Source organism: Somniosus microcephalus, chromosome 23 (genome assembly GCF_052327205.1).
Source record: "Somniosus microcephalus isolate GS21.2 chromosome 23, FLI_Smic_1.0, whole genome shotgun sequence".
NCBI lineage: Eukaryota > Metazoa > Chordata > Chondrichthyes > Squaliformes > Somniosidae > Somniosus > Somniosus microcephalus.
Window position 1 is genome coordinate 41,954,953 of NC_141009.1, and position 23,781 is coordinate 41,978,733.

The 23,781-nt window shown below is 45.1% G+C and overlaps 1 protein-coding gene across 7 annotated transcripts in view; it reads right to left on the minus strand.

Moving 5' to 3' along the window:
* Positions 1–23,781, minus strand: part of astn2 (astrotactin 2) — a 1,941,856-nt gene that overhangs the window by 1,725,727 nt on the left and 192,348 nt on the right. For all 7 annotated transcript variants that reach the window (XM_085965839.1, XM_085965837.1, XM_085965836.1 and 4 more), the window contains exon 2: positions 3,732–3,919. In XM_085965839.1, coding sequence (XP_085821965.1) covers positions 3,732–3,919 — 188 coding nt within the window. The remainder of the gene's footprint in view (positions 1–3,731; positions 3,920–23,781) is intronic.

The following is a 23,781-nucleotide window of genomic DNA, read 5'->3' on the forward strand; positions in this document are numbered from 1 at the left end:
GAGGAGCACATTTCAAACAAGGTAGCTTGGAGGGCTGGGGAAGCATACCTGCTCCTCCTGGCACACAAGCAGTGCTGGAAAGGCACGTACCTGTTCCATCCAGCAGTCCTCTCCTCCCCCCACAACCCCCCGCACTTCAGTTGCCGGGTTTCCCAAGGCCCTGGAAACCCAGCCGGCCAGTGTTAAAGCTGGAACACAGAAAAAATCTTAAGCACACAGCCTCATTAAAATATTTAAATGATGGACCCGCCTCCTGAGAGTGGGTTGGCAGACCGGCCCCCATCCCGCCTCCGTTAAAACCGGAAGTGGGCGGGTTCGAGGCAGGTTGGGTTCGAGTTTGAAATGTTTTAAATTTAAACTTCCCACCAGACCCAAACCCAGCCATTTTTGGGGGTTAAAATGACCCTCCACTGTGTCATGGTAATATCAGCGACTGAAAACCATAGATTAATTTGTTAATGATCACAAAGGACAGTTTTTTCAAGGGGGAATCAATCCACCTCTGAAATGTATAGTTCGCTTTAAACAAATCACAGTAAAACTGAAGCATTTCTTGTGTGCTAGTTCTCTTTAGCTCCCAATTTCGCTGTCTGATTGTAAAACAAACAAGCACAGCAATTTTTGACACAAAGGGCTGGATTTTCATTGAGGAGGCGGGTAGGAGGCGGGACTACAACTTTCAGGGTTGTAGTCCCGCCCCCATCGAATTGTGGCCAACCCACACGATTTTCACTTGATTGACCTTGTTGCGCCCACCCAGCGGGCTCAGCAGGCCAATTAAGGGCCACCCGGCAACAGGTGACGCCACAGATTGACATTTCATCTGTCAAAAGCTTTTGACAGATGAAATATCAGCGTTTGACAGCAAACACTGACAATCTGTACTCTAAGTTAATTCCTTCCTCTCAGGATGATTTAGAGATCTCTCCGGAACAGAAAGCTGAATGCTGCAACTTTAGACAGCTCGCGGCCATTCTGCTTTCTGTGCCGGTGAGATGAGGGACTCCAGAGACCTGAAGGAAGGAAGGCTGTAAAGGTAAGTAAAACTTCTTTAAACACTTTACACACACCAAACACACTTACCTCTGAACTCATGCACTCATCACTCACCTGAACACCGGACATCTCGAACCCTCCAAGCCCTTCAGCCCGACGGCCCGCCTTGTTAACTACCTGTTAACAGGCAGTTAATTGGCACTAATCCCCTTCCCGCCTCGGGGAGGCGGGTCCCAGCACAGGTCGGGTACCTGCCTCCTTTGAAACTGGCATGGAGGCGGGTTGGGGGCGGGATGGGTTCGTGCCCCCCGATTTCAAGATTTTAACCCCCCACACGCCTCCAATCCCGCCTCCACGGCCCAATGAAAATCCTGCCCAAAATGTTCTAGCTTCCTCTTTCTGTACCCAGTAATTAGCAAGGAATTATCTGGTTCTAACTAGCTGCAAATTTCTTGCAGGTCTGTGACATTTTAGTGAAACCAATACATGTCTCTCTGTTGTGTCGGTTTGCTTGCGACGATACCTTTGTAAAGTCCCATCAATTAAATTAGAATGTCCATCACCAGTTCATTATCAGATTCTTCGAAGGCATGATTCTCATCATTGAATGTTTATCAAATTTAATAACAGCTGTAACTGGCCAAAAACTTATTACACAAGCAGTGTGAACATTGCACATATGATGGGGTGTGCTGGATGGGGCCTTTTTGCATTCCTACACTAGCAGTGACTTACAAACTGCTCTTGGGACATTCAAAGTGCTTATCATTCTCTTATTTGCACAATCTGCCACGCTGCATTCAGCTGTGTGTGTGTGTTTTTTCCCGATTTGATTCTGTGCATATTCGGCCAAATCTGCAAATTTCTTCCATTCATTTCAAATGCAAGCATCCTAACAGGTGCGTTCTAACTTGATAAAGGTCCCAAAGAATAGGGCTAAAAATAGTTTCTTCAAGGAGAATCAATCAAGCTCTGAATATATAGTTCACTGAACACAATGCAATCTGCTCTTTGGTTTCATAGTAAGAACTGAAGCATTTCCCAGATGGAGGGCTCATGTTTTGTATGCCAATCAAATGATGAACTGTAAAGGCTTCTGTGATGTGGCAATCAACCTCAGCCATTCCCCAAGTACAGTGCAAAAACTGGTAGACATGCACTCTCAAAGCAATTTACTTCTCCACAAATTTTGTGTTCCTGAAAATGAAGGCTGCTCATGATTACAAATGGAAGGAACAGTTCTAACCTAGTGTTAAAGGCAGACGGTCACAGGTTACATACAGAATGGGCTTCACGAAGAATGAAATTACCTGCACTCTTCGCCCCCCCCAAACAATCTCCTCTCGCTCCAACCTCAGTAGCGCACCTCGACTATCCATGTGGCATTTCTGCTCCCCAGACCATCTATCCTTCTGGTCTCTTTGATTGCGGCTGCTGAATTATGAACAGTGTTTTTGCTGTAACTGTTGGCAATTAGGTTCACGTTGCCCAAAACTGTAAAATCTCAAAAAATCTCAAAGAAACAAGATGGCTCCTGGGCTGGCAGCACCCTAGGGAGCTCCTTTGCAATCCTTGGCCATCTGTTGCCATCCTTTGCTCTTTTTCCCCCCAGTCAAAAAATATGTGCCTTTAAGATGATGGAAGAAGTTGGCAGATTAGACCAAATATGCACAAAATCAAACATGTAAACATAACTGAATAGTGTGCCAAATAATGCAAATTAAAATAAACGAACAGAAGATTGTGAGGAACACACCTCTGATTTTCTGATATGTGCTTGCAGTGGTCGAGGGTTCGCATTGGAAGTGGGCACACGTGCAGTCAATCTATAATAATACTTGCATCCCATGGGCCTGAGCTGGATTCAAATCCGGGTCTGAGAGGTGAACAGATTATGTTCCATCCCAATTCAGAAGTCAAAGCCCAGAGAGTTAACCACCTAACAGTTTGGATAATACTGTGCTGCAGTGCACAGTGGCTGCGTAACCTTCTACTATCACATCAGCAAAAGTGTTTCCATTGCACTTGGCCTTCTCTGTCACAAGACTCAAGGACTTGGGTTACTGCTGCAGCATTCATTCATGTTCTTTAATCACAGCAGATTTCCCATCACTTCATTGCAAAACCAAAAATAACCCTACACCCAGCAGTTGAGTTGAAGTGAGTTCTAGGCCTGTAATATGACATGTACTTCATTACATTTTAAGGCATATTATTTTCTCCCCTTTCAATTATCTTAATGACTCGTACTATCTTTCCCTTGAGAGATATGTTGCCAGACCTTTGTTGAAATCACTGTTGATCCAAACATTGCCTGACAGGAAAACAGCCCAAAACACCATCGATTTTAACTCCTGTGCCGCCCGGTTACTATAACCCCCTCACAGCACAGATGTGAACAAAAATTAATTATGTGGGATAACTGTGGGCACAGAAAGCATGCCTTCTCACATAGTGGCATAGTTTTTTCTGGAATACCAATTCACACTGCATCTGACATTACCTAAAGCCCTCAGTTGGGTGACAGCCCACACTGCACTTCATTCTACTCACACCATTTGGTAGAACAGTTCTTCAATCAATTGAGAGCCACTGTTCATTTATTGATTTGTAATGCAATTTCCACACTACCAACAAACTTGAGTTAAGTTTCCTTATTTATAAATGAAAGCTCTGACTACCAATAATGCTACAAAGAATAAGAGAGAATGTGACTTATTTGATGGGGCTCTCACCATGACTGAGACATGAAGGACGTGCATCTGTTCATCCACTATCTCGGAGGGTTCCCGCATGGTCGGTGGAGTTATCTGGGAGAGGTGCTCAGCATTACTCATAGAGACGTGGAAATAGAGGGTGCCATTCTCCAGCCATTGCTGCTTCCAGTGGACTAGCGAGATATCTGCAACTGTTCCGGTCATTTCTGAAATGAGAGAGAGAAAACTTTGATTTCAAAACTCTAGATTATATTACGATCAATTCCATCAAAATGGTTGTCTCAGAAGTGGTCAGTCCTGTCTCTAATGTACAGAATCTTTAATGCTAAGGGGGTCATTTTAATATTGCTTTGTTTGTGAAGGTTGGACCTTTTCCTTACTGATGTTGAAATGGTGAAAACCAAAGCATTTATTTATTTAAAAAATGAAATGCTGTGATTCTCCATGTCTCATATTTTGCCTCCGCCATCAAGGGGAATGGATCAATGCTTCCCAGAATGGAGAAAGGAGAAAAAATACCTCATCGGACAAGTTACCCCAAGTATCTCCAGAAACCAATTCAGCAATGGTGCCATCAGTGGTAGGAAGCCTAACTACACCTCAGCTACCTCAAAGAACAATTGGAAATCTATAAAATAAAACAAAGTGGCTTGAAAGAAACCGTACACAGGGGCTTATCTGCTGGCATTCACTACAGCTGCAAACCTTTTCAAATTTGGGTTGTGGGGAGAGGGGTGGTGTCCAAAATCAATAGTAGATATTGTACATTAGGATTTGAATGAAAAATTTGTGACAATCCCTAAACCAACACTGAAGTGCATGGAAACCATCTCCCAGGTCATTTTTCATCCATAGTTCAAATCCCACCATGGCAGCTGGGAAATTTAAATTCAGTTAATTAAATAAATCTGGAATAAAAAGCTAGTATCAGTAATGGTGACCATGAAACTATCGGATTGCCGTTAAAAACCCATCTGGTTCACTAATGTAATTTCAGGAAGGAAATCGGCCTATATGTGACTCCAGACCCACAGCAAGGTGGTTGACTCTTAACTGCCCTCTGAAATGGCCTAGCAAGCCACTCAGTTGTACCAAACTACTACAAGATGGACTGAAAAGTTTCAAGAAGGTGGTGCACCACCACCACCTTCTCGAGGGCAATTAGGGATGGGCAATAAATGCTGGCCTTGCCAGCGATGCCCACATCCCTTGAATGAATAAAAAGACTTATTTTTAAACCTTCTCTCAGCTGAATTATTTCAACAGTTAATTATTATTTTTGTTAATTTTTCCAGATGACAGAGCATCACACCGTCGGTGCAAATTACACATGATCATCCCTGTGTTTAATGTGTTACATAACTTCAGCAATTGTCTGAATTACAAGTTTAACACGTGGAAGAAAATTAACAGGGAAACAATTTTTTTTCCTTAAACAGAATTGTGTGTGGATTTTCATTTAGCATGACTACATTTATTTTTAGCTCCTTGCGCATTTTTTTGAGTTGATATTGATTTCCAAAAATATATTTTTTTTTAAACTGACTTTTTGCCCCTATCTTCCAACTAATTAAAAAAAAAACAGAAAACACACAAAATATACCTGTGTTTTTAAACAGGTGAAAGCTGATTTTAATGATCATTATATGTCATGCACAGTATATTTCTTAGCGATCCACTACTGTACAACTACCCAAAATATGGTATTGTGGCTAAAGGTTTCTGGAACCATCCAATATACATTAATTTCCACTCTTTCTTTTAAATCACACTGTAATGATAATAATGAAAAAGTGTGAAGCAATGTAAAACCAAGCAAGCTTCCTGCAGTTTATATGCAGATGACTGCATTACTGGCTTGTGGACCATCGTCACTCGTGTATCTATTAAACAAAACAAAATCTATCTGTACAATACATTTCTATACATTGTTCTTTCCTTTTATGCCTTGCACTTTTTCAGTCGCACTGTTCTGAATACTACTAGGTATGCAGACATAGACACCTCCACAGAAAACTAAATGAAGCAGCCTGGTCCCTGTTGCTCATCTAACTTAGCGATAGATTCACTTCTCCATTTCTCATTTAACTTACGACAATCGAGATCTTGAGCCTCGAGGGGTTGCACTTTCATGTTGGGCAGGAGCTATTGTCGTTCACATTAGGTATACGCCAGAATGGCTGCAATCACAAGACGATACCAAGGCACAAAATATTGCAACAGCACCTATTAATTATATTTATACACTTTCCATTTGGAGGAAAAATAATATTTTGACAGGTAATCTTTAACATTTTGTTGGTTTTTTGTAGTGATAAGAAGTTTGGTTGGATGACTAAAATCCATTCACATAAATAGTCTCATTGTGTGGGTTTGCAACAGCAAAACAAACTTCAACTGATTGAACAAACTGCATTATATTACTTACTGGGTGAAGAATGAAACCACAAAAAACAAGCTGATTGATCGTTGCCCAGAAAAGCCAAACTCAATCTGTGAGGAGGCTGCCAAAATGGATTGCAATCAAAGTAAAACATTGTAGGCCGCGAATCGCTGACCGACAAACAATTGCGATTCTGCACCTCTGGTTTCTTTTCAATTTGAGTGTGTGTTGGTGGGGGTAGGGAGGAGGGGGGAAAGGGTGACTCATTGCAACGAATAATACAGCACAGAATGAGGCCATTCGGCCCATCATGCCTGCACCGGCTCTTTGAAAGAGCAATCCAATTAATCGCTACTCTTTCCCATAACCCTGCAAATGGTTCCTTTTCTATCTATTCATCCTGGAGTTGTCTGAGGTTTGCTGGTGCACTGGAATGCTGCTTCCACTCACTCACATGTATTCTGTGCTCACTACAAAGTCAAAGATCTCAACAAAAATTGAGTTTTGCATTTATTGAAAGTCACGATCAGAGCACACAACTAGATCTCAAGATAATTAGTGATGAAGATGGCCATTCATTCATTCATTCATCCAGAAAGACCCACTAGATCAGAAGAGCAGTACTGGGTAAACTTGTGACTGCCCCACAAGTACTGTCTGATGAGTAAGCCACATTATCTTGCTCATACGGGTTGCCAGCCTGGGGGATATTTTCCAGGTCTCCACAATGCCATAGCACTCCATGGTTTTCCTTCTCTTCTCCAGCTTCAAAAATAACAAAAAATGGCTTGAATGAAGAAAAATTCTAAGTACAAAATAAAGTGAGATCTGTAAACGTCAGATAGCCAGGCGGTGAAGGATAGAATACTTCTCCTTCTTCTTCTTTTCTTAGGCAGTCCCTCAGAACATTAAAAATGAGTTTGCAGGTGACTGATGAGCTCAATGCAGGACCTACAGTCTCTGTCACAGATGGGGCAGATGGTGGTTGAAGGGGCGGGTGGGTGGGGTGTTTGGGTTGATGTGCGCTCCTTGCGCTTGGCTTCCACTTGCTCCCGGCGAAGAGACTCGAGGTGTTCGGCACCTTCCCGGATGCTTCTCCTCCACTTTGTGCGGTCTTGGACCAGGGATTCCCAGGTGTTGGTGGAGATGTTACACTTTTTCAAGGAGGCTTTGAGGGTGTCCTTGAAGCGTTTCCTCTGCCCACCTGGGGCTCTCTTGCCGTGCCGGAGCTCCGAGTAGAGCGCTTGTTTTGGGAGTCTCGTATCGGGCATGCGGACAATGTGACCCGTTCATCGGAGCTGATCAAGCATGGTCAAAGCATTGATGCTGGGGATGTTGGCCTGAGCAAGAACACTGACGTGGGTGCGCCTATCCTACCAATGGATTTGCAGGATCTTGCGGAGGCAGCGTTGGTGGCACCTCTCCAGTGCTTTGAGGTGCCTGCTGTATATGGTCCATGTCTCTGAGGCATACAGGAGGGCGGGTATCACTGCTGCTCTGTAGACCATGAGCTTAGTGCCGGGTTTGAGGACCAGGACCTCAAACCCAGACTAGAATACGACAGTCTAGTCTTCAGTTGCTTTCAAGCCTTTAGTTACAGACACACATTACATACCATGCACCTCCTAAGATGAGCTTTTCTCTCCCTTCCCCAGCATGTTCCCATATATATGAACACAAGAGGATCCCCAATTGATAACCACCGCCTAAATACAATTAACACCCAATTGATATACACCACCTGAATAAAATTAATAAGATCCACACAGAATACTTTGTTAATACCTCAAGAGAAACATGTTTTATTTACAAAATAGTTGATGATAAGCTCCATGAGGAGCCAATTGATAAATGTACCACTCCATACAGGCCAGGCAGGTCCCAGGTTCAATCACTGGTCTGTGTTGAGTTAGCTGATATAAACCAGGCAGCAGCACGGTTGTTATAAGTGACTTTAGTGCTACTAGTCTAGGAAGGGTGAAAGACCAACCAGGCCTCTTCCCACTTCTGCTGCCTATCTAGAAAGTGCAAGTGTATGATGCCTGGCGACGACAGGTTCACAGCTTATAATGCTTTCCATGGTGGAACTGACTGTTCATACTCACTGTCCAGGTGGCACATTACGAATGACCACTTGGGTGAAGATCTACAGCCATAAAACCATACCCCAGCTCAAGTTAGCACCAGCAAAAAATCATAAGATACTCAAGCCATTTCATTCTCATCCTTCTTAAATACCAAACCTATCGTTTGACCTCATTACATAAGACAGGAAGAAGGAAAATTGGAGAAAAAAAAGCTGTTTTCCGCATTCATGGAAATGAAAGTCATATTTCACTTGACAGACACCAAGCATCTCACTATCCAGCATCTGCACAACGTGTTCGACCCAGTAAAGCTGTGTTTTTGGTGAGCATCACTTTGATGCAAGTTACATTGCCTCAAAGCAGGACTCCTGCATAGTGATCTCGTCCTACGTTTGATCTGTTAAATCAATCGCAAAGGATGCGTGTGATGCAGTAGGTGTTCAACTTTGATCTGAAAAATAGCAAACATTCCTGTGGCAGGCAGAAGAAGCAGAACAAAGCTACCATGCTTCAGACCTGTCACATACCCACTGAGAATATAACACTGAATTGGCCACAATGCCCTTATATTCTGGCATCTCTCCCTTTGAAAATGATCGCCTTTGTGAGTTAAGCAGAAGGCAGGAGAACTGCTAAATCGCACAGTGGCTGCAGAGCTACTTTTCTATATATATCCAAACCATCCTTCAGCATTAGGCTTGTGGTCCCCGCATCAGAATCATCAGATACCAGCATATACACACCAGAGCACTTGAAAAACTTCTCATGAACCAATTATCTTCAAAACAAAGGACAACCATTGTATACTGAGTAGCCTGTTTGTATAATTAGTTAATGTATTTGCATTAATATTCCCATTTGTGCTGTTTCAAAGCGGCCATTCACCATTTAAATTACATTGGTTAACGACTGGAGCAGGCAAGACCTTAATCCAAAACACATTAAACCATGTGCTAAAAATAAAACACAGAGGAAATTAAAAGGGTTGATCTTTCTCGTCTGTGCAGGCGCAATGAGTGCTAAGTGTGCCGACGGGGCACTCTCCGCTGGGACTCAGTGCCCGCTCCTGTTGGGCCCAATTAAAATAAAGGAAAAGCCACATGGGTGCATCTTGGAGCGCACAATTGGTCACATCGCCACAAGAAGAGAGCGGGCAGTCTGGGCGCCGCCAGTACCTTAAAAGTTACCAGCACTATCAAAGGGGCAGGCACAGTTCAAGCCCGTGAGAGAGGCAGAGGGATTTTACGTTTTGCAGGTGATGAGGCAGGATTATTATCTGGAACCCTGCTGATACAGAATGATAGGTTTTTCAGTTACTATGTGCCAGCCAGAGGCAGTGAATTGCATGCTGGGAGTCTACATGTTTATTTAAAGATCCTGTCCTATGTGAACGCCTTTGCCCTCCTGTACCATGGCTGGGATGGCAGCAGCGCCCAAAGCAGCAGTCCTGGCACCTTGTAGTCTGCCTTGGAGGGAGCTGGTTAAGTGGGCAATAGGGGAAACAAGTGTGGCTAAGATGATTATGTAGGGTTAGAAGGAAAGCTCAAGTTTGACTGCGAGGCTTCTCTTTCTACTGCAGCTGCCACGGAGCAGTGGTATGGCCAGGGAGAGGGATGATTTCTTCTGCGTTAGGGAATCCGCGTTTTTTTTGCAGCTCAGAAGAGACCCAGGTGAATAACTTTAGCAGCTGCCATGGAGGCTTGTAGGTGTTTCTCCTCATCTGCCTCCAAATCACAAAAGGGGCGGGGAGTGGGGGAGCGAACAATGCTGAAATGGTCTCCATCACCAAGTGCAAAATACTAACAGAGTAGCTCAGGAATCAGATTTTTACAGGGGCAATATGCTCCTGATCTGTGCCCAGTGTTATTAGAGGACATCGGTGCGCAAAGCCCTCTTGGCCTTCCTTTGCATGCAATTTACATTGCTGTGCCCCTCTTCAGATGCAGTTAGGTGCAGACACCAGAAAAGCCAAGAGGAAATTCAGATACAGTGCTCTTCCGGAACAGAATTGGAGCAAAGAATTAGCTTCCATTATTCCTCTGCATTGCACCTGGGGGGTTTTTTGGACGCTATTTGGGAGCAGAGAGAGCAAAATTGGCCCATCGATCTCTTGGGATTTTTTTTTTGATTAAGAGTTTGCTCAAAAGGCTTGTATGGTGAATAAAATTAAATCAGCTGGGGATTCATCCACAAATTTTGATGATTTGCCTCTGGAGCTCAAAACAAATTGCTGAAAATTCAGCCGGCTAGAACATTCTGACAACCACTTACAAAGAGCAAGCAGAGGAAATTCAGAACATTTCTTCATTAGGAAAATTCAGCTCGTACCACTTAGTTTGGTATAATTAAATATATTGGTAAATTGATCCGTAAATTTAAATATAAATAAACCTCAGCATTAATGTGTGAAGTTCAGAATTAATTTGCAGCGCAAGGCACTTGTATGCCAGATAATGGAAACAGCAGGCAAGTTCATTTGCACTACAGCAGCATGCCGCGAAAAATGCTTCACTCCTTCCCCTCTCCCCGTAACTCTTTTGCTTTTTTTTCACTTCAAGACCACTGAAATAAGAGATATGACTTGAGCTGCTGAATAATAAAGAATCATGTAAAATATTCCAATTAATTTGCTACAATGCAAGCTCATTTGGTGACTCAGTGGATATACAGGTTGATCCCTTATCCGAAAACCTTGGGACCAGCTGTGTTTCGGTTTTCGGAAATTTTCGGATTTCAGAAGGTATTTTTCAGACTGGGAAACTCTGAACATTAAATTAATTTGGTAATTAGTATTTGTATTTAATATAAATTTTAAAAGTTCAGGCTACCTCTTGCGACTGTTCCGTGTCTCATTCCCCTTCCTGCTTCTCTGAATTCCTTGACTTAGCGGGGGTCTGGGGCTCGACTGCCGCCGCCAGTTGTGGGAAAGCCGGATATTGGCTGACTCCTACGCTAAGCTGGCCCGCAAATCAGGTCGGGGGGGGGGCGGAGAAAAGAATATCGGACGGGCCGCTGCAGCTATCGGACGGGCCGCTGTATTGTTGGGTTCACTCTCCCGGTACCTCCTTCACACTGCCCGGCTCGGCCTGCAATCTCCTACCCAGGAGGGAACTCTGTGACCCTCTGCCCTGCTCACAGGGAAAGGCAGAGCTCCCTCAGTCACACTTAACATCGAGAGCGAAGGCCGGCGTGTCGACAATCTGCAGGAATTCTTGTTCTGGGCCCCGGAGGACCACTCCTGTCATGTTTTGCGCCACTTGGGTCATGTCGTGCGCATGACTTACGCTGAACGAAAAAACTTTCGGTTTTCGGAAGTTCGGATAAAGGATAGTCTACCTGTACTGTGTGGGATGGTGCTGAGCCGTACAGACCAGCAAGGTCCCAGATTCAATCCCTGGTCTCTGCTCAGTTAACTGTAGGGCTGTGTCAGTTTGCCCCAACACCTTAAACAAAGGTGGAAAATATCAGCCAGGATTTCTTTCTTGATCGTTTCTCAGCAACCCTGGCTGTCAATACTGGGTGGTCACAGTATCAGGCTCAACTGTGATGACTCCCACAGTCCAATAGTCTGTCAATACTCACTGCCCTGGCTCATACACGAAGAACAGCTCATATAATTAGTCAGTTAATGGACTGGCACATCAAGAAATTTTACTTTATGACACATTTTGTTTAGGAACAAGCAAGTGCATTGCTGAAATCTACAACAGCCAACAATTTGCATTTATATAGCACCTTTAGCATAGCAATATATACCAAGGCACTTCACAGGATAGTTAGAGTCATAGAGTTATACAGCACAGAAAGAGGCCCTTCGGCCCATCGTGTCTGCGCCGTCCATCAAGCCCTGTCCAATCTAATCCCATTTTCCAGCATTTGGTCCATAGCCTTGTATGCAATGGCATTTCAAGTGCTCATCCAAATGCTTCTTGAATGTTGTGAGGGTTCCTGCCTCTACCACCCTTTTAGGCAGTGAGTTCCAGACTCCAACCACCCTCTGGGTGAAAAAGTTCCTCCTCAAATCCCCTCTAAACATCCTGCCCCTTACCTTGAATCTATGCCGCCTTGTTATTGACCCCCCTACTAAGGGGAAAAGTTCCTCTTTATCTACCCTATCTATGCCCCTCATCATTTTGTACACCTCAATCAGGTCCCCCCTCAGCCTTCTTTGCTCCAAGGAAAACAACCCCAGCCTGTTTAGTCTTTCTTCATAGCTGAGGCACTCCATCCCAGGTAACATCCTGGTGAATCTTCTCTGCACCCTCTCCAAAGCAATCACATCCTTCCAATAGTGAGGTGACCAGAACTGCACACAGTACTCCAGCTGTGGCCTTACCAGCGTTTTGTACAGCTCCATCATAACCTCCCTGCTCTTATATTCTATGCCTCGGCTAATGAAGGCAAGTATCCCATATGCCTTTTTAACCACCTTATCTACCTGTTCCGCTGCCTTCAGGGATCTATGTACATGTACACCAAGGTCCCTCTGACCCTCTGTACTTCCTAGGGTCCTACCACTCATTGTGTATTCCCTTGCCTTATTTGTCTGTCCAAAATGCATCACCTCGCACTTTTCAGGGTTAAATTCCATTTGCCACTTTTCCGCCCATCTGACCAACCCGTTTATATCGTCCTGTAGCCTGAGGCTTTCCTCCTCGCAATTTACCACCCCACCAATTTTCGTGTCATCTGCGAACTTACTGATCATACCTTTTACATTCTCATCCAAATCATTTATGTAGATCACAAACAGCAAGGGACCCAGCACCGATCCCTGAGGTACCCCACTGGACACAGGCTTCCAGTCACAAAAGCAACCTTCGACCATCACCCTCTGCCTCCTGCCACTCAGCCAGTTTAGGATCCAACGTGCCAAGGCACCCTGGATCCCATGGGCTCTTACCTTCTTGACCAGTCTCCTATGCGGGACTTTGTCAAAAGCCTTACTGAAGTCCATGTATACCACATCCACAGCATTTCCCTCATCCACACACCTAGTCACCCCCTCGAAAAATTCAATCAGATTGGTCAGACATGATTTACCCTTGACAAAGCCATGCTGACTATCCCCGATTAATCCTTGCCTCTCCAAGTGGAGACTAATTTTGTCCCTCAGAATTTTTTCCAATAATTTCCCTACCACAGGTGTTAGGCTTACTGGCCTGTAATTCCCTGGTTTATCCCTGCTACCCTTCTTGAATAATGGTACTACGTTAGCTGTTCTCCAGTCCTCTGGTACATCCCCTGTGGCCAGAGAGGTTCTGAAAATTTGTGTCAGAGCCCCTGCAATCTCCTCCTTTGCCTCACACAGCAGCCTGGGATACATCTCGTCCGGGCCTGGGGATTTATCCACTTTTTGGCCTGCTAAAACCGCTAGTACCTCCTCCCTCTTGATGCTAATATGTTCAAGTATATCACAGTCCCCTTGCCCGATTTCTATGTCTACATCGTCTTTCTCCATAGTGAACACAGATGCAAAAAATTCATTTAAAACCCCGCCTACATCATCTGGCTCTACACACAGATTGCCACTTTGGTCCCTAATGGGCCCTGCCCTTTCCCTGGTTATCCTCTTGCCCTTAATATACTTATAAAACAAAATTTGACACCGAGTCACATAAGGAGATATTAAGACAGGTGACCAAAAGCTTGGTTAAAGGGGTAGGTTTTCAGGAGTTTCTTAAAGGAGAAGATAGCTGGTGTGGTTTAGAGAGGGAATGCCAGAGCTTAGGGCGCAAGCAGCTGAAGGCAAGGCCGCCAATGGTGGAACGATGAAAATCAAGTTTGAGCAAGAAGCCAAAATTGGAGGAGCGCAGAGATCTCAGAGGGTTGTAGGGCTGGTGGAGGTTACAGGGTTAGAGAGGGACAAGGTCATGGAGGGTGTCATAAACCTCATCATCGAGAAACTACCTATGAAATAACACTGGACGGCCAGCTGGTGGCGCCGTCCAAGGAGTATAAATACTCGGGCGTTGGCCTCAGCTCGCCAGGGACATTTTGTAAAGACAAGGAGCTAGTGAAGTACAACTAGACCTCCATGTTCTGAAACAAGTTGATTAAAGCCTTGCTTTATGCTCAAACCAAGTGCGTAGTGAGTTTTATTACGTCAGAAGGATTTGAAAACAAGGATGAGAAATTTAAAATCAAGGCTTTGCCAGACCAGGAGCCAAAGTAGGTCAGCTAGCACAGGGGTGATCTATGAAGGGGAACTTGGTGCAAATTAGGATACGGGCAGCAGAGTTTCGAATGAGCTCATGTTTACTGAGGGTGCAAGGTGGGAGGCCGGCAGGAGAGCATTGGAATAGTCAAGTCTAGTGGTAACGAAGGAATGGATGAGATTTCAGCAGCGGATGAGCTGAGGCAGGGGCGATGTTACAGAGGTGGAAGTAGTCGGTCTTGGTGATGGGAGGATATGAGGTAAGAAGCTCAGCTCAGGGTCAAATAGGACAAAATGTTTGCAAATGGTCTGGTACAATCTCACACAGTTGCCAGTAAAAGGGATGGAGTCGGTGGCTCAGGAACAGAGTTTGTGGAAGGGACCGAAGACAATGGCTTCGGCCTTCCCAATATTTAGTTGGAGGATATTTCTGCTCAACCAGTACTGAATGTTGGACAAGCAGTGTGACAAATCAGATGCAGTGGAGAGGTCGAGAGAGGTGGTGGTGAGTTAGAGCTGCGTGTCATGAGCGTAAATGTGAACCCAACGTGTTTTCAGATGGTGCCGTCGAGGGCAGCATGTAGATCAGAAAAAGGAGAGGGCTAAGGATAGATCCTTGGGGGACTCCATAGGTAAACGTGCGGGAGTGGGAAGAGAAGCAATTGCAGGTGATTCTCTGGCTATGACTGAATAGATAGGAATGGAACCAGGTGAGGGCAGACCCACCCAGCTGGACGACGGGGGAGAGGTATTGGAGTAGGATGGTGTGGTCATCCGAGTCAAAAGCTACAGACAGATAGAGAAAAATGAGGAGCAATATTGCACCATGATCACAGTCACCCAGCGACAATGAAGGAACAGTGATATATGTCCAAGTCAGGGTGGTGTGTGACTTGGAGGGGAAATTGGATGGGATGGTGTTCCAATGCACCTGCTGCCCTTGTCCTTCTAGGTAGTGGAGGTCGTGGGTTTGAAAGCTGCTACCTAAGAAGCCTTGGTGACTTGCTGCAGTGCTTCTTCTTCCTTCTTCTTAGGCAGTCCCTCAGAACCGAGGATGACTTGCTTCCACACTAAAAATGAGTTCTCAGGTGACTGATGAGTCCAATGCGGGACTTACAGTCTCCGTCACAGGTGGGGCAGACGGTGGTTGAAGGGGCGGGTGGGTGGGGTGCTTGGGTTGACGTGCGCTCCTTCCGCTGTTTGCGCTTGGCTTCCGCTTGCTCCCAGCGAAGACTCGAGATGTTCGGCGCCTTCCCGGATGCTTCTCCTCCACTTTGTGCGGTCTTGGGCCAGGGATTCCCAGGTGTCAGTGGGGATGTTGCACTTTTTCAAGGAGGCTTTGAGGGTGTCCTTGAAGCTTTCCTCTGCCCACCTGGGGCTCTCTTGCCATGTCAGAGCTCCGAGTAGAGCGCTTGTTTTGGGAGTCTCGTATCGGGCATGCGGACGATGTGACCCATCCATCGGAGCTGATCGAGCGTGGTCAAAGCTTCGATGCTGGGGATGTTGGCCTGAGAGAGAACACTGACGTTGGTGCGCCCATCCTGCCAATGGATTTGCAGGATCTTGCGGAGGCAGCGTTGATGGTACCTCTCCAGTGCTTTGAGGTGCCTGCTGTACATGGTCCAAGTCTCTGAAGCATACAGGAGGGTGGGTGCGGTGCAGTGCAATGCACCCTGTAGATAGCACACACTGCAGCAACGGTGGAGGGAGTGAATCAGTGATTCTTACATATCATCACCTAGACCGTCGAGATAACAGCAAAGGGAAGCAAGACTTTTCTTTTTTTGTGGGGGAGGGGGATCAAAAAACAGGTGGCCAGTCATCATGGGCCACAGTTATGCATTTATATGGTGTCAAGTCAGAGCAACATAACAGAGATGTGGAAACAGGCCACCTCTCTGTGCTCTCAGTCAAGGTATGGCAGACAGCACAAAAGACCTAATGAAGGTGGGAGAGTTCAGCAATTACCTTAAAAGCTTCAAAATAGGTCTTGGAGGATGATTGTCATTTTAGCTTTATATTCCTATCTTCAGAGTTGTGTGACAGGAACAAGGTAACAAAGAAACAAGTCATCACAAGCAATGCACAGGGCATTGAAACTCCCTTTCAATATGCTATGAATTGGGTAAAATTATTATTTATGAAAACACTTGATATCGAGTTAAAAAGCTCCTCGCCCATACTGTGGCTCAAAACAGTGACATCATTAATTTATTCTTAATCAGGCTGAATGGCCTTAAATAAGTAATTACAATAGGTCTCTCCTCAATGCTGCCTGACCTGCCGAGTGTTTCCAGCATTTTCTGTTGTTATTACAATAGGTCGTCAGGTCATTGTTTACAAAACGCATGTGCTTGAAACACTGAATCCCTTCGAACACAGAAGCATTTTTGCATCAGTTGATGAAAAATGCTACAATTGTACAGCAGGACAATAGTTTCCAAAGAATGGCTATTACTGCACGACACACAGCCAACTTCAAAATCCAATGGAAATGTGGGCATGGGAAATGGGGGGTGGGGGCACCAGTGGCTCGGTGCATCTAACACTGGTCGTTCAGCTCTGGAATGCAAGTTCAAATTCAGCCCAGACTAAAGTCTCCTGTCCACTGACCATCAGAATCCTATGTGAAATAAGTTTACAACATCTTAATCCACTTCTCATGCTCACGAGCCAGAAGCTCAAATCCAGTTCCTAAATTGGCACTAATTGGTGAAATCTCATGCAGAGCAGCAAGAGGATGACTGATCTGAGATAGGAAAATATACAATAGTGCTGCAAGAAGGGCTGTTCTTCCAAGGTTGGGCTGAGCAAATTTGGTGCAGCAAGTGGAGGGAGCTTCTGTCTGTATCTGGTCATGCTATACCTGACCTGGAAGTGATAGATGCTGGATGCCTGAATTCCCCACAATTGGTGCGACACTTAGGTAGGAGAATGGGGGCAGTGATAATGCATCACTTCCAAGGTTTTGATTATATGTGGCAGAGTTGTCTATATCAGTGCAACACTCAATATTTCACCTCCAAGTGGAATGCAAGTGACAAGTAGCCACCATTTCCCTTCATACTTTTGCTTCCAATGAGGCTCCTGGTACAGGAAACTCTTTATTATCCGGCACCAACGGGCCCGGCGTGGTGCCGGTTTATCAGAAAGTCCGGATTACAGAGAGGTATAGTTAAAAGGTACGCGAGCTCCGTACACAGCAACAAATCCAGGCTTCCCAACATGTGCAGGAACTCCGGCCACAGACCAAGCGTCCCTGTTGCTTAGCAACAAGTGCACGAATCCCAGTTACACAGCCACAGATCAAGGAACTGCCACTAATATGAAGTAAAACTTACCTGAACCTACTCCTGAATTTTGCCAGTTAACAGAGATTTCCGGTTATTTAGGTGCCGTTAAATCGAGAGTTTCCTGTACTATACGTGGTGCACCAGGTTTCCTGCCCAGGGGCCCACCTTAAAAAGCCAGTGCTGCAAACTGGAGCTAAGGGAGTGAGTACAGTGTGGCCTGGAGCTTTGTACAGTGCTTTGACTGGTATTTATGGGAAAGCTCCTGGCATTTACGCTGACGAAAGGTCTTCGACCTGAAACGTTAACTCCGTTTCTCTCTCCACGGATGCTGCCCTGGCCTGCTGAGTTTTGTCAGCGTTTTCTGTTGTTATTTGGCATTCACACTGCTGAACCCTTATCCTGAAGGCAAATTAAAAGACTAAGGCCTAGAAATTCGGTATAGCCGCGTTTGGGGCGCTAGTCCTGGCGATGCGCAAAGTTTAGCGCCAGGCGCAATTTAGCGCCACCTAGCGCGATATTGGGTTGCAGCGCCCCTAAAGGTGATTGCGGCGCTAAATCAGGCGCTGCACGCTACTCCTAAGGCGCTAACCCGGCGGCGCAACCCAATTTCGCAGCGGCATGGCGCAGCGAGGGTGCTGTCAATAATCACTTTCCCTGAGACACACTGGTGCCGGCCAGCTCTTAAAGGGGCAGGTCAATTGGCATCACCAGACACACTCACTGCCTTGTAGGCCTTCAAAGCGGTGGGAGCCTACCTGTGGCGCACCAGCCTAGCAAGACATTGAAAGGGTGAGGCAGAGGGTGGAACGCCTCACTGATGGGGCATTGGATGCTTTGGTTGGTGCAGTGGAATCAAGGCCAAGGAAGATGGTCGGAATGTGATTTATGTTTTGAACAGTCTCCCGGGTGTGAGAGGCAGTTATGTGTCAGTGTATTAGTTTTGCTTTCTGTTGCCACAGCTTTCTCATGTTTGAAGGAACCACATTTTGTGTAATGAAACACTTTCTTCATTTACAATGGCCATGCCTGCTATTTACATGCATCTTGCCCTTCACAGGCTTGGGGGTATCAGACCGGTTCCATTCCTGTTCTTGGAATGGCAGCAAGCATTCCGTGAGAGGGGCCTAGAAGCTACTTCTGATCAGCCTCTGATGCGCAGCCTGAGAAGAGCCGCTCGCGTAGAAGTTCAGGCCAGCAGGTATCTTCTCAGCCACTGACAGAGATGTCCTGCACCTTATCTGAGGCTGCAGATCTGGCTGAAGCAGCTGGCACAGCTCAGTCACCACCTCCTTTCTAAATCGCAGCCTTCTGACACACTGCTCCTCCGGCATGTTCATGTTGGAAAACTGCTGTCGGAAAACCCTGCCAGCGTAAGGTCTGCTGTGGCGACGTCTGTTGGCCCTCCTCCGTCTGGCCATGCCCGCCCCCCTCTCCCAGCGTCTCAGTGCCCTTTCCAGATGATTCAGCAGCAGGAAGTTCCCCTCCAATGCAGCCCCCATAATAAGTGCCCACAGGAAGGTTCCCCATTGTCAAGGCTCACCAACAGCAAGGTGATGGTCAGAAGGCTGAAGATCGTCTGTCTGCGCTAGCTCAGTGGTCAAATGGCTCTCAGTGTGCAGCTCAGCAACTCTTTGTAGCTCTCGAGGAAGTTGTGCTCCAAAAATGGCTGCCGCTTTTAAACCACACCAGTCCCCTTTAAATAACGCTCCTCCAGCCCGAGAGCAACTTGGTAAGGTCCAGGTAAGCTGTCACTATTAGCGCCAGGCGCTACGGAGGGGGGCGCCACTGAATTTCCGGTCCGGGGCGCCCAAAAGGCGTTGCACACTCAAATGACGTCATAATCAGCCTGCGCCCATGAGCGAGCACTAAGATTTAGCGCCGGCGCTAAATGCATGCTCAATATGGGGCGAGGCGCAAGGCGCCTTGCGCCTGCCCGGAAATTGGCTAGCGCCCCACTTCTCGATGTCTTTAGGCGTTAATCGGTGACGCTAACAACCAAATTTCTCCCCCTAAGCTTTTTGTGGCTCTTATGAGTCTGCCATCGGAATATAAAAATCGGATTTAATAGTGTAGACCCTGGTCTTCTGGAATCCCAAGCTAAAACAATGTCAATATAAAGTTCTGAAGAAGGGTTTCGACCTGAAACGTTAACTCTGTTTCTCTCTCCACGGATGTTGCCTGGCCTGCTGAGTTTTTCCAGCTTTTTCTGTTGTTATTTCAGATTTCCAGCATCCGCAGTATTTTGCTATCGTCAATATAAATGCAATTCTATTTCCTCAGACACTTGTACCAGAGTAGCAGGAATTTGCCCGTTGTGATGGAAGGGAAGGAAAAAGGTTAATTAAAAGTTACCCAATTAATATTTATTCAGACACAATAATCAGTGTTTCACATGGACATTTCAGTTTTCAGGCATCACAAAGGAGACCTATTTTTATTTTCATAAAAACTAAAATTCGGTGCCATATGCAAAGTCCACTCGGAGGGAAGTATAAAGTGGTGTTCCCCAGGGGTCAGTATTAGGACCACTGCTCTTTTTGATATATATGTTAATCACCTGGACTTGGGTATACAGGGAATAATTTCAAAGTTTGCAGTTTATACTTCCCTCCAGTCTGAAAAACAACCATTCACAACTACTCTCTGCTTTCTGTCCCTTAGCTAATTTTGTATCCACGCTGCTACTGTCTGTTTAATTTTGGAAATAAGTCTATTACTGTGGTACTTTACCAAAACTCAGAAATGTAGTAAACATTGAGGAGGACAGTAACTGATTTCAGGAGGACATAGACAGACTGGTGAAATGGGCAGACACATGGCAGATGAAATTTAACACAGAGAAATGTGAAGTGACTCATTTTGATAGGAAGAATGAGGAGAAGCAATATAAACTAAATGCTACAATTTTTACAGGGGGATGCAGGAAGAGAGCGACCTGGGGGGTATACGTACACAAGTTGAGAAGGCTGTTAAAAAAGCAGATGGGATCCTTGGCTTTATTAATAGAGGGACAGGGTACAAAAGCAAGGAAGTTATGCTAAACCTTTATAAAACACTGGTTCGGCCTCAGCTGGAGTATTGAGTTCAATTCTGGGCATTACACTTTAGGAAGGATGCCAAAGCCTTAGAGAGGGTGCAGAAGAGATTTACTAGAAAGGTACCAGGGATAAGTGACATAATTTATGTGGAGAGACTGGAGAAGCTGGGGTTGTTCTCCTTAGAGCAGAGAAGATTAAAAGGAGATTGGATAGAGGTGTACAAAATTATGGACAGTTACAATTGAATAAATAAGTAGAAACTGTTTCCAGTGGCAGAAGGGTCAGTAACCAGAGGACACAGATTTAAGGTGATTGGCAAAAGGACCAGAGGGGAAATGAAGAAAATTATTTTTTATGCAGCGAGTTATTATGACCTGGAATGCATTGCCTGAAAGGGTGGTGGAAGCAGATTCAATAATAACTTTCAAAAGGGAATTGGATCAATACTTGAAGTGAAAAAAATGTACAGGGTATGGGAGAAAGAGCAGGGGAATGGGACTAATTGAATAGCTCTATCAAAGAGCCGGCACAAGCGTGATGGGCCGAATGGCCTCTTTTGGTGCTGTATCATTCTATGATAATACCTTAGTGCTCCAGCTGAGCATAGTTCTTGACTGAAAGCGTTGGATTACTGAATTAACCTCATAGTCTCAAACTGCAACTATCACTATTAACAGGGGCCGAGGATTACTTCATCTTAATGTTTTATAACTCAAGGTTCTCTCTCTTCAAATACCAGATTTGGAAAAACAAAGATATCCCTTGGGTGAATGTGCAAATCTACATTAATGATTTTGCACTGAAGAAATCTATAAATGTATTGCTGAGTGTTTTTTACAGTTCAAGTGTGTATGAAAATATCACCCCCCCACCAATATGCTTTACTGAAATTCTGGTGATATGACTGTACAGTAACAGGGATGGAAAAGACTTTCCCGTTACTGTTTTGTTTTATTAATATAACTGCGTCTTCACTCCAATGTATTTGACAGACTTTCCAGCAGTGTTTGTGTGAAACCAATGCCAATGCATCTTTACAAAAAGAAAGTACTTTTTAAAACTATTACCGATATCCAACAAAAGCGGCACGCCGATATGGTGAAGAGAGGCACACCCTGAGTTTTCTCGGCAGCCAAGATGGCAGCTCAGAAACAGTTTTAAGATCAGGGGATTTTAGGAACTCAGCCAGCCTGAAGATCATTGAAAAAGCATCCACGCCCTCTTCATTGTTTCATGAAAAATCTAATATTTGAATCTCTTTCATGAGTAGGAAACCGAAGCCGAGGAGATGATTGTGCAGTGTGGCCCCAGCCCAGCACTGGCGTCTGGTGTTTCTGCACCAATCATGGGCATCTTAATTAAACACAATCCCTCTCAACATGTACATTTTCTCTCTCTCTCCCATTTACATTCTTACCCATGACCTCTGCTGTGGGTCCAAGTCAAAGACATTCATATTCGAAGCGTTGGCTCAGTAAATGCTGTCTTTATGGATTGCCTGTGTGCTACACTTGATGCTGATGCTTACTCAATGAGAACTGGATGTCAAATGCAAGTACTGGTAACCAAATACTGCAGGCCAGCAAAGACTGACATCATTGGCAGATCTGTAAGTGAGCCAGTAAAATTTTATGAGCCAGAAAGGCAATTTGTTTTTTTTCCAATTTTCTCCCTTTCTTCTCCTCAAGGTGCGGACTCATCCTGGGATACAGCAACAGCAGCCCTAAATGTAAAGTCTGTAAGTTGTGCAGTAAATAACTTCAGAGACTTTAGAAGTACAAACAAAACAGGTCTTTACTATTCAGAGGTCTGGGCGATTTTCAGCCCTAGTTAACGTATCACAACCCTTATATACTGGTGTGGTCACTATCGGTATTACAGTATACATGAGCCAATAAATAGTGCCACCCTGAAGTAGTGCTCTTAAAGGCGAACGGTCACATTCTATAGTTCCCTTAAAGGTAAACGGTTACATACACAACACTAAAGTGCCTCACCCAAGGAGCGGTTCTTCACGTGCGAGCTCACAGCAAGTGTCGGCAGACAGTTTTGATCAGGGCTTCGAGAATGAACCTGTTCCTAACCTCACCTTATGTGCACACATGTACACTTTCCTACAAGGTCACTGTTTTGGAAAACCAGTCGAGCGTAAAAGTAACTCAGTCCCCAGCAAAGAGGCTTTGCAACTGGTCCCTGGCAAGTAAGTGTGCAAGACCGGTGAAAGGAGCCTCTCCCTCGCTGACAATGCCCACGTGGCTCAGGAGAGATCAGAAATTTTGCGTGTGCATTGTGGTAGTTATTAAATCCGTGTGTTAAGGGAGACACAGAATGCAGGAGTTGGTTTAACAAGTCTTTACTGAATGGAGACAACCTGGAAACTGAAACTACAGAAGCCTGCTAGGGCCTTTTTTATACAGGGGTGGTCACTGCCGGTACTGCAGTCTGAGACCAGTTATTCCCTTAAAGGGACATACACAACAATTCCTCCCCTTTTAGATAAACAGTACATAACATTCATTTAACAACTAAATAATAACTAATTACAATTACAATTACGGTTGCTAGATACATTGGTTGAAGTTAAGCAATTATAAGTTCAGTCTTTGAGGAGGCTTCCTGATTCTGTCTGGATAACGCCTCTTTGGGATATCAGGTTCTTCTGGCAAGGTTGAGTCGGGATCAATGTCGTTGTTTGGTTCGTCTGCTTCCAATATCACCGATTCGGCGGTAGATGCAATTGGTACTTCGGTTTCATCGCCAGGTGTATCAGATCGTGGTGTGGAGTTGACATTTTCCAGTGACTCTAGAATCTGGTCAGCATGGCGTCTTACAATGCTCTCTCCATCATCCACGGTATACATTAGAGGTCCTTGCCGTGTACAGATTGTTCCTGGCTGCCATTTCTCTGTGCGGTAGTCCCGGGTCAAAACTGGTTGACCTATCTTAAAACTCCTGGTCGGCCTTTCATTCATATTCTGAAACTGCCTGTTCTCCACATCTCTTCTGACGTTTGGCTTAACCAAATCCAAGCGGCATCGTAGTCTTCGATTGAAGAACATTATGGCTGGAGTTTGGTTGGTAACCGCATGTGTCGCATTCCGGTAGACAAA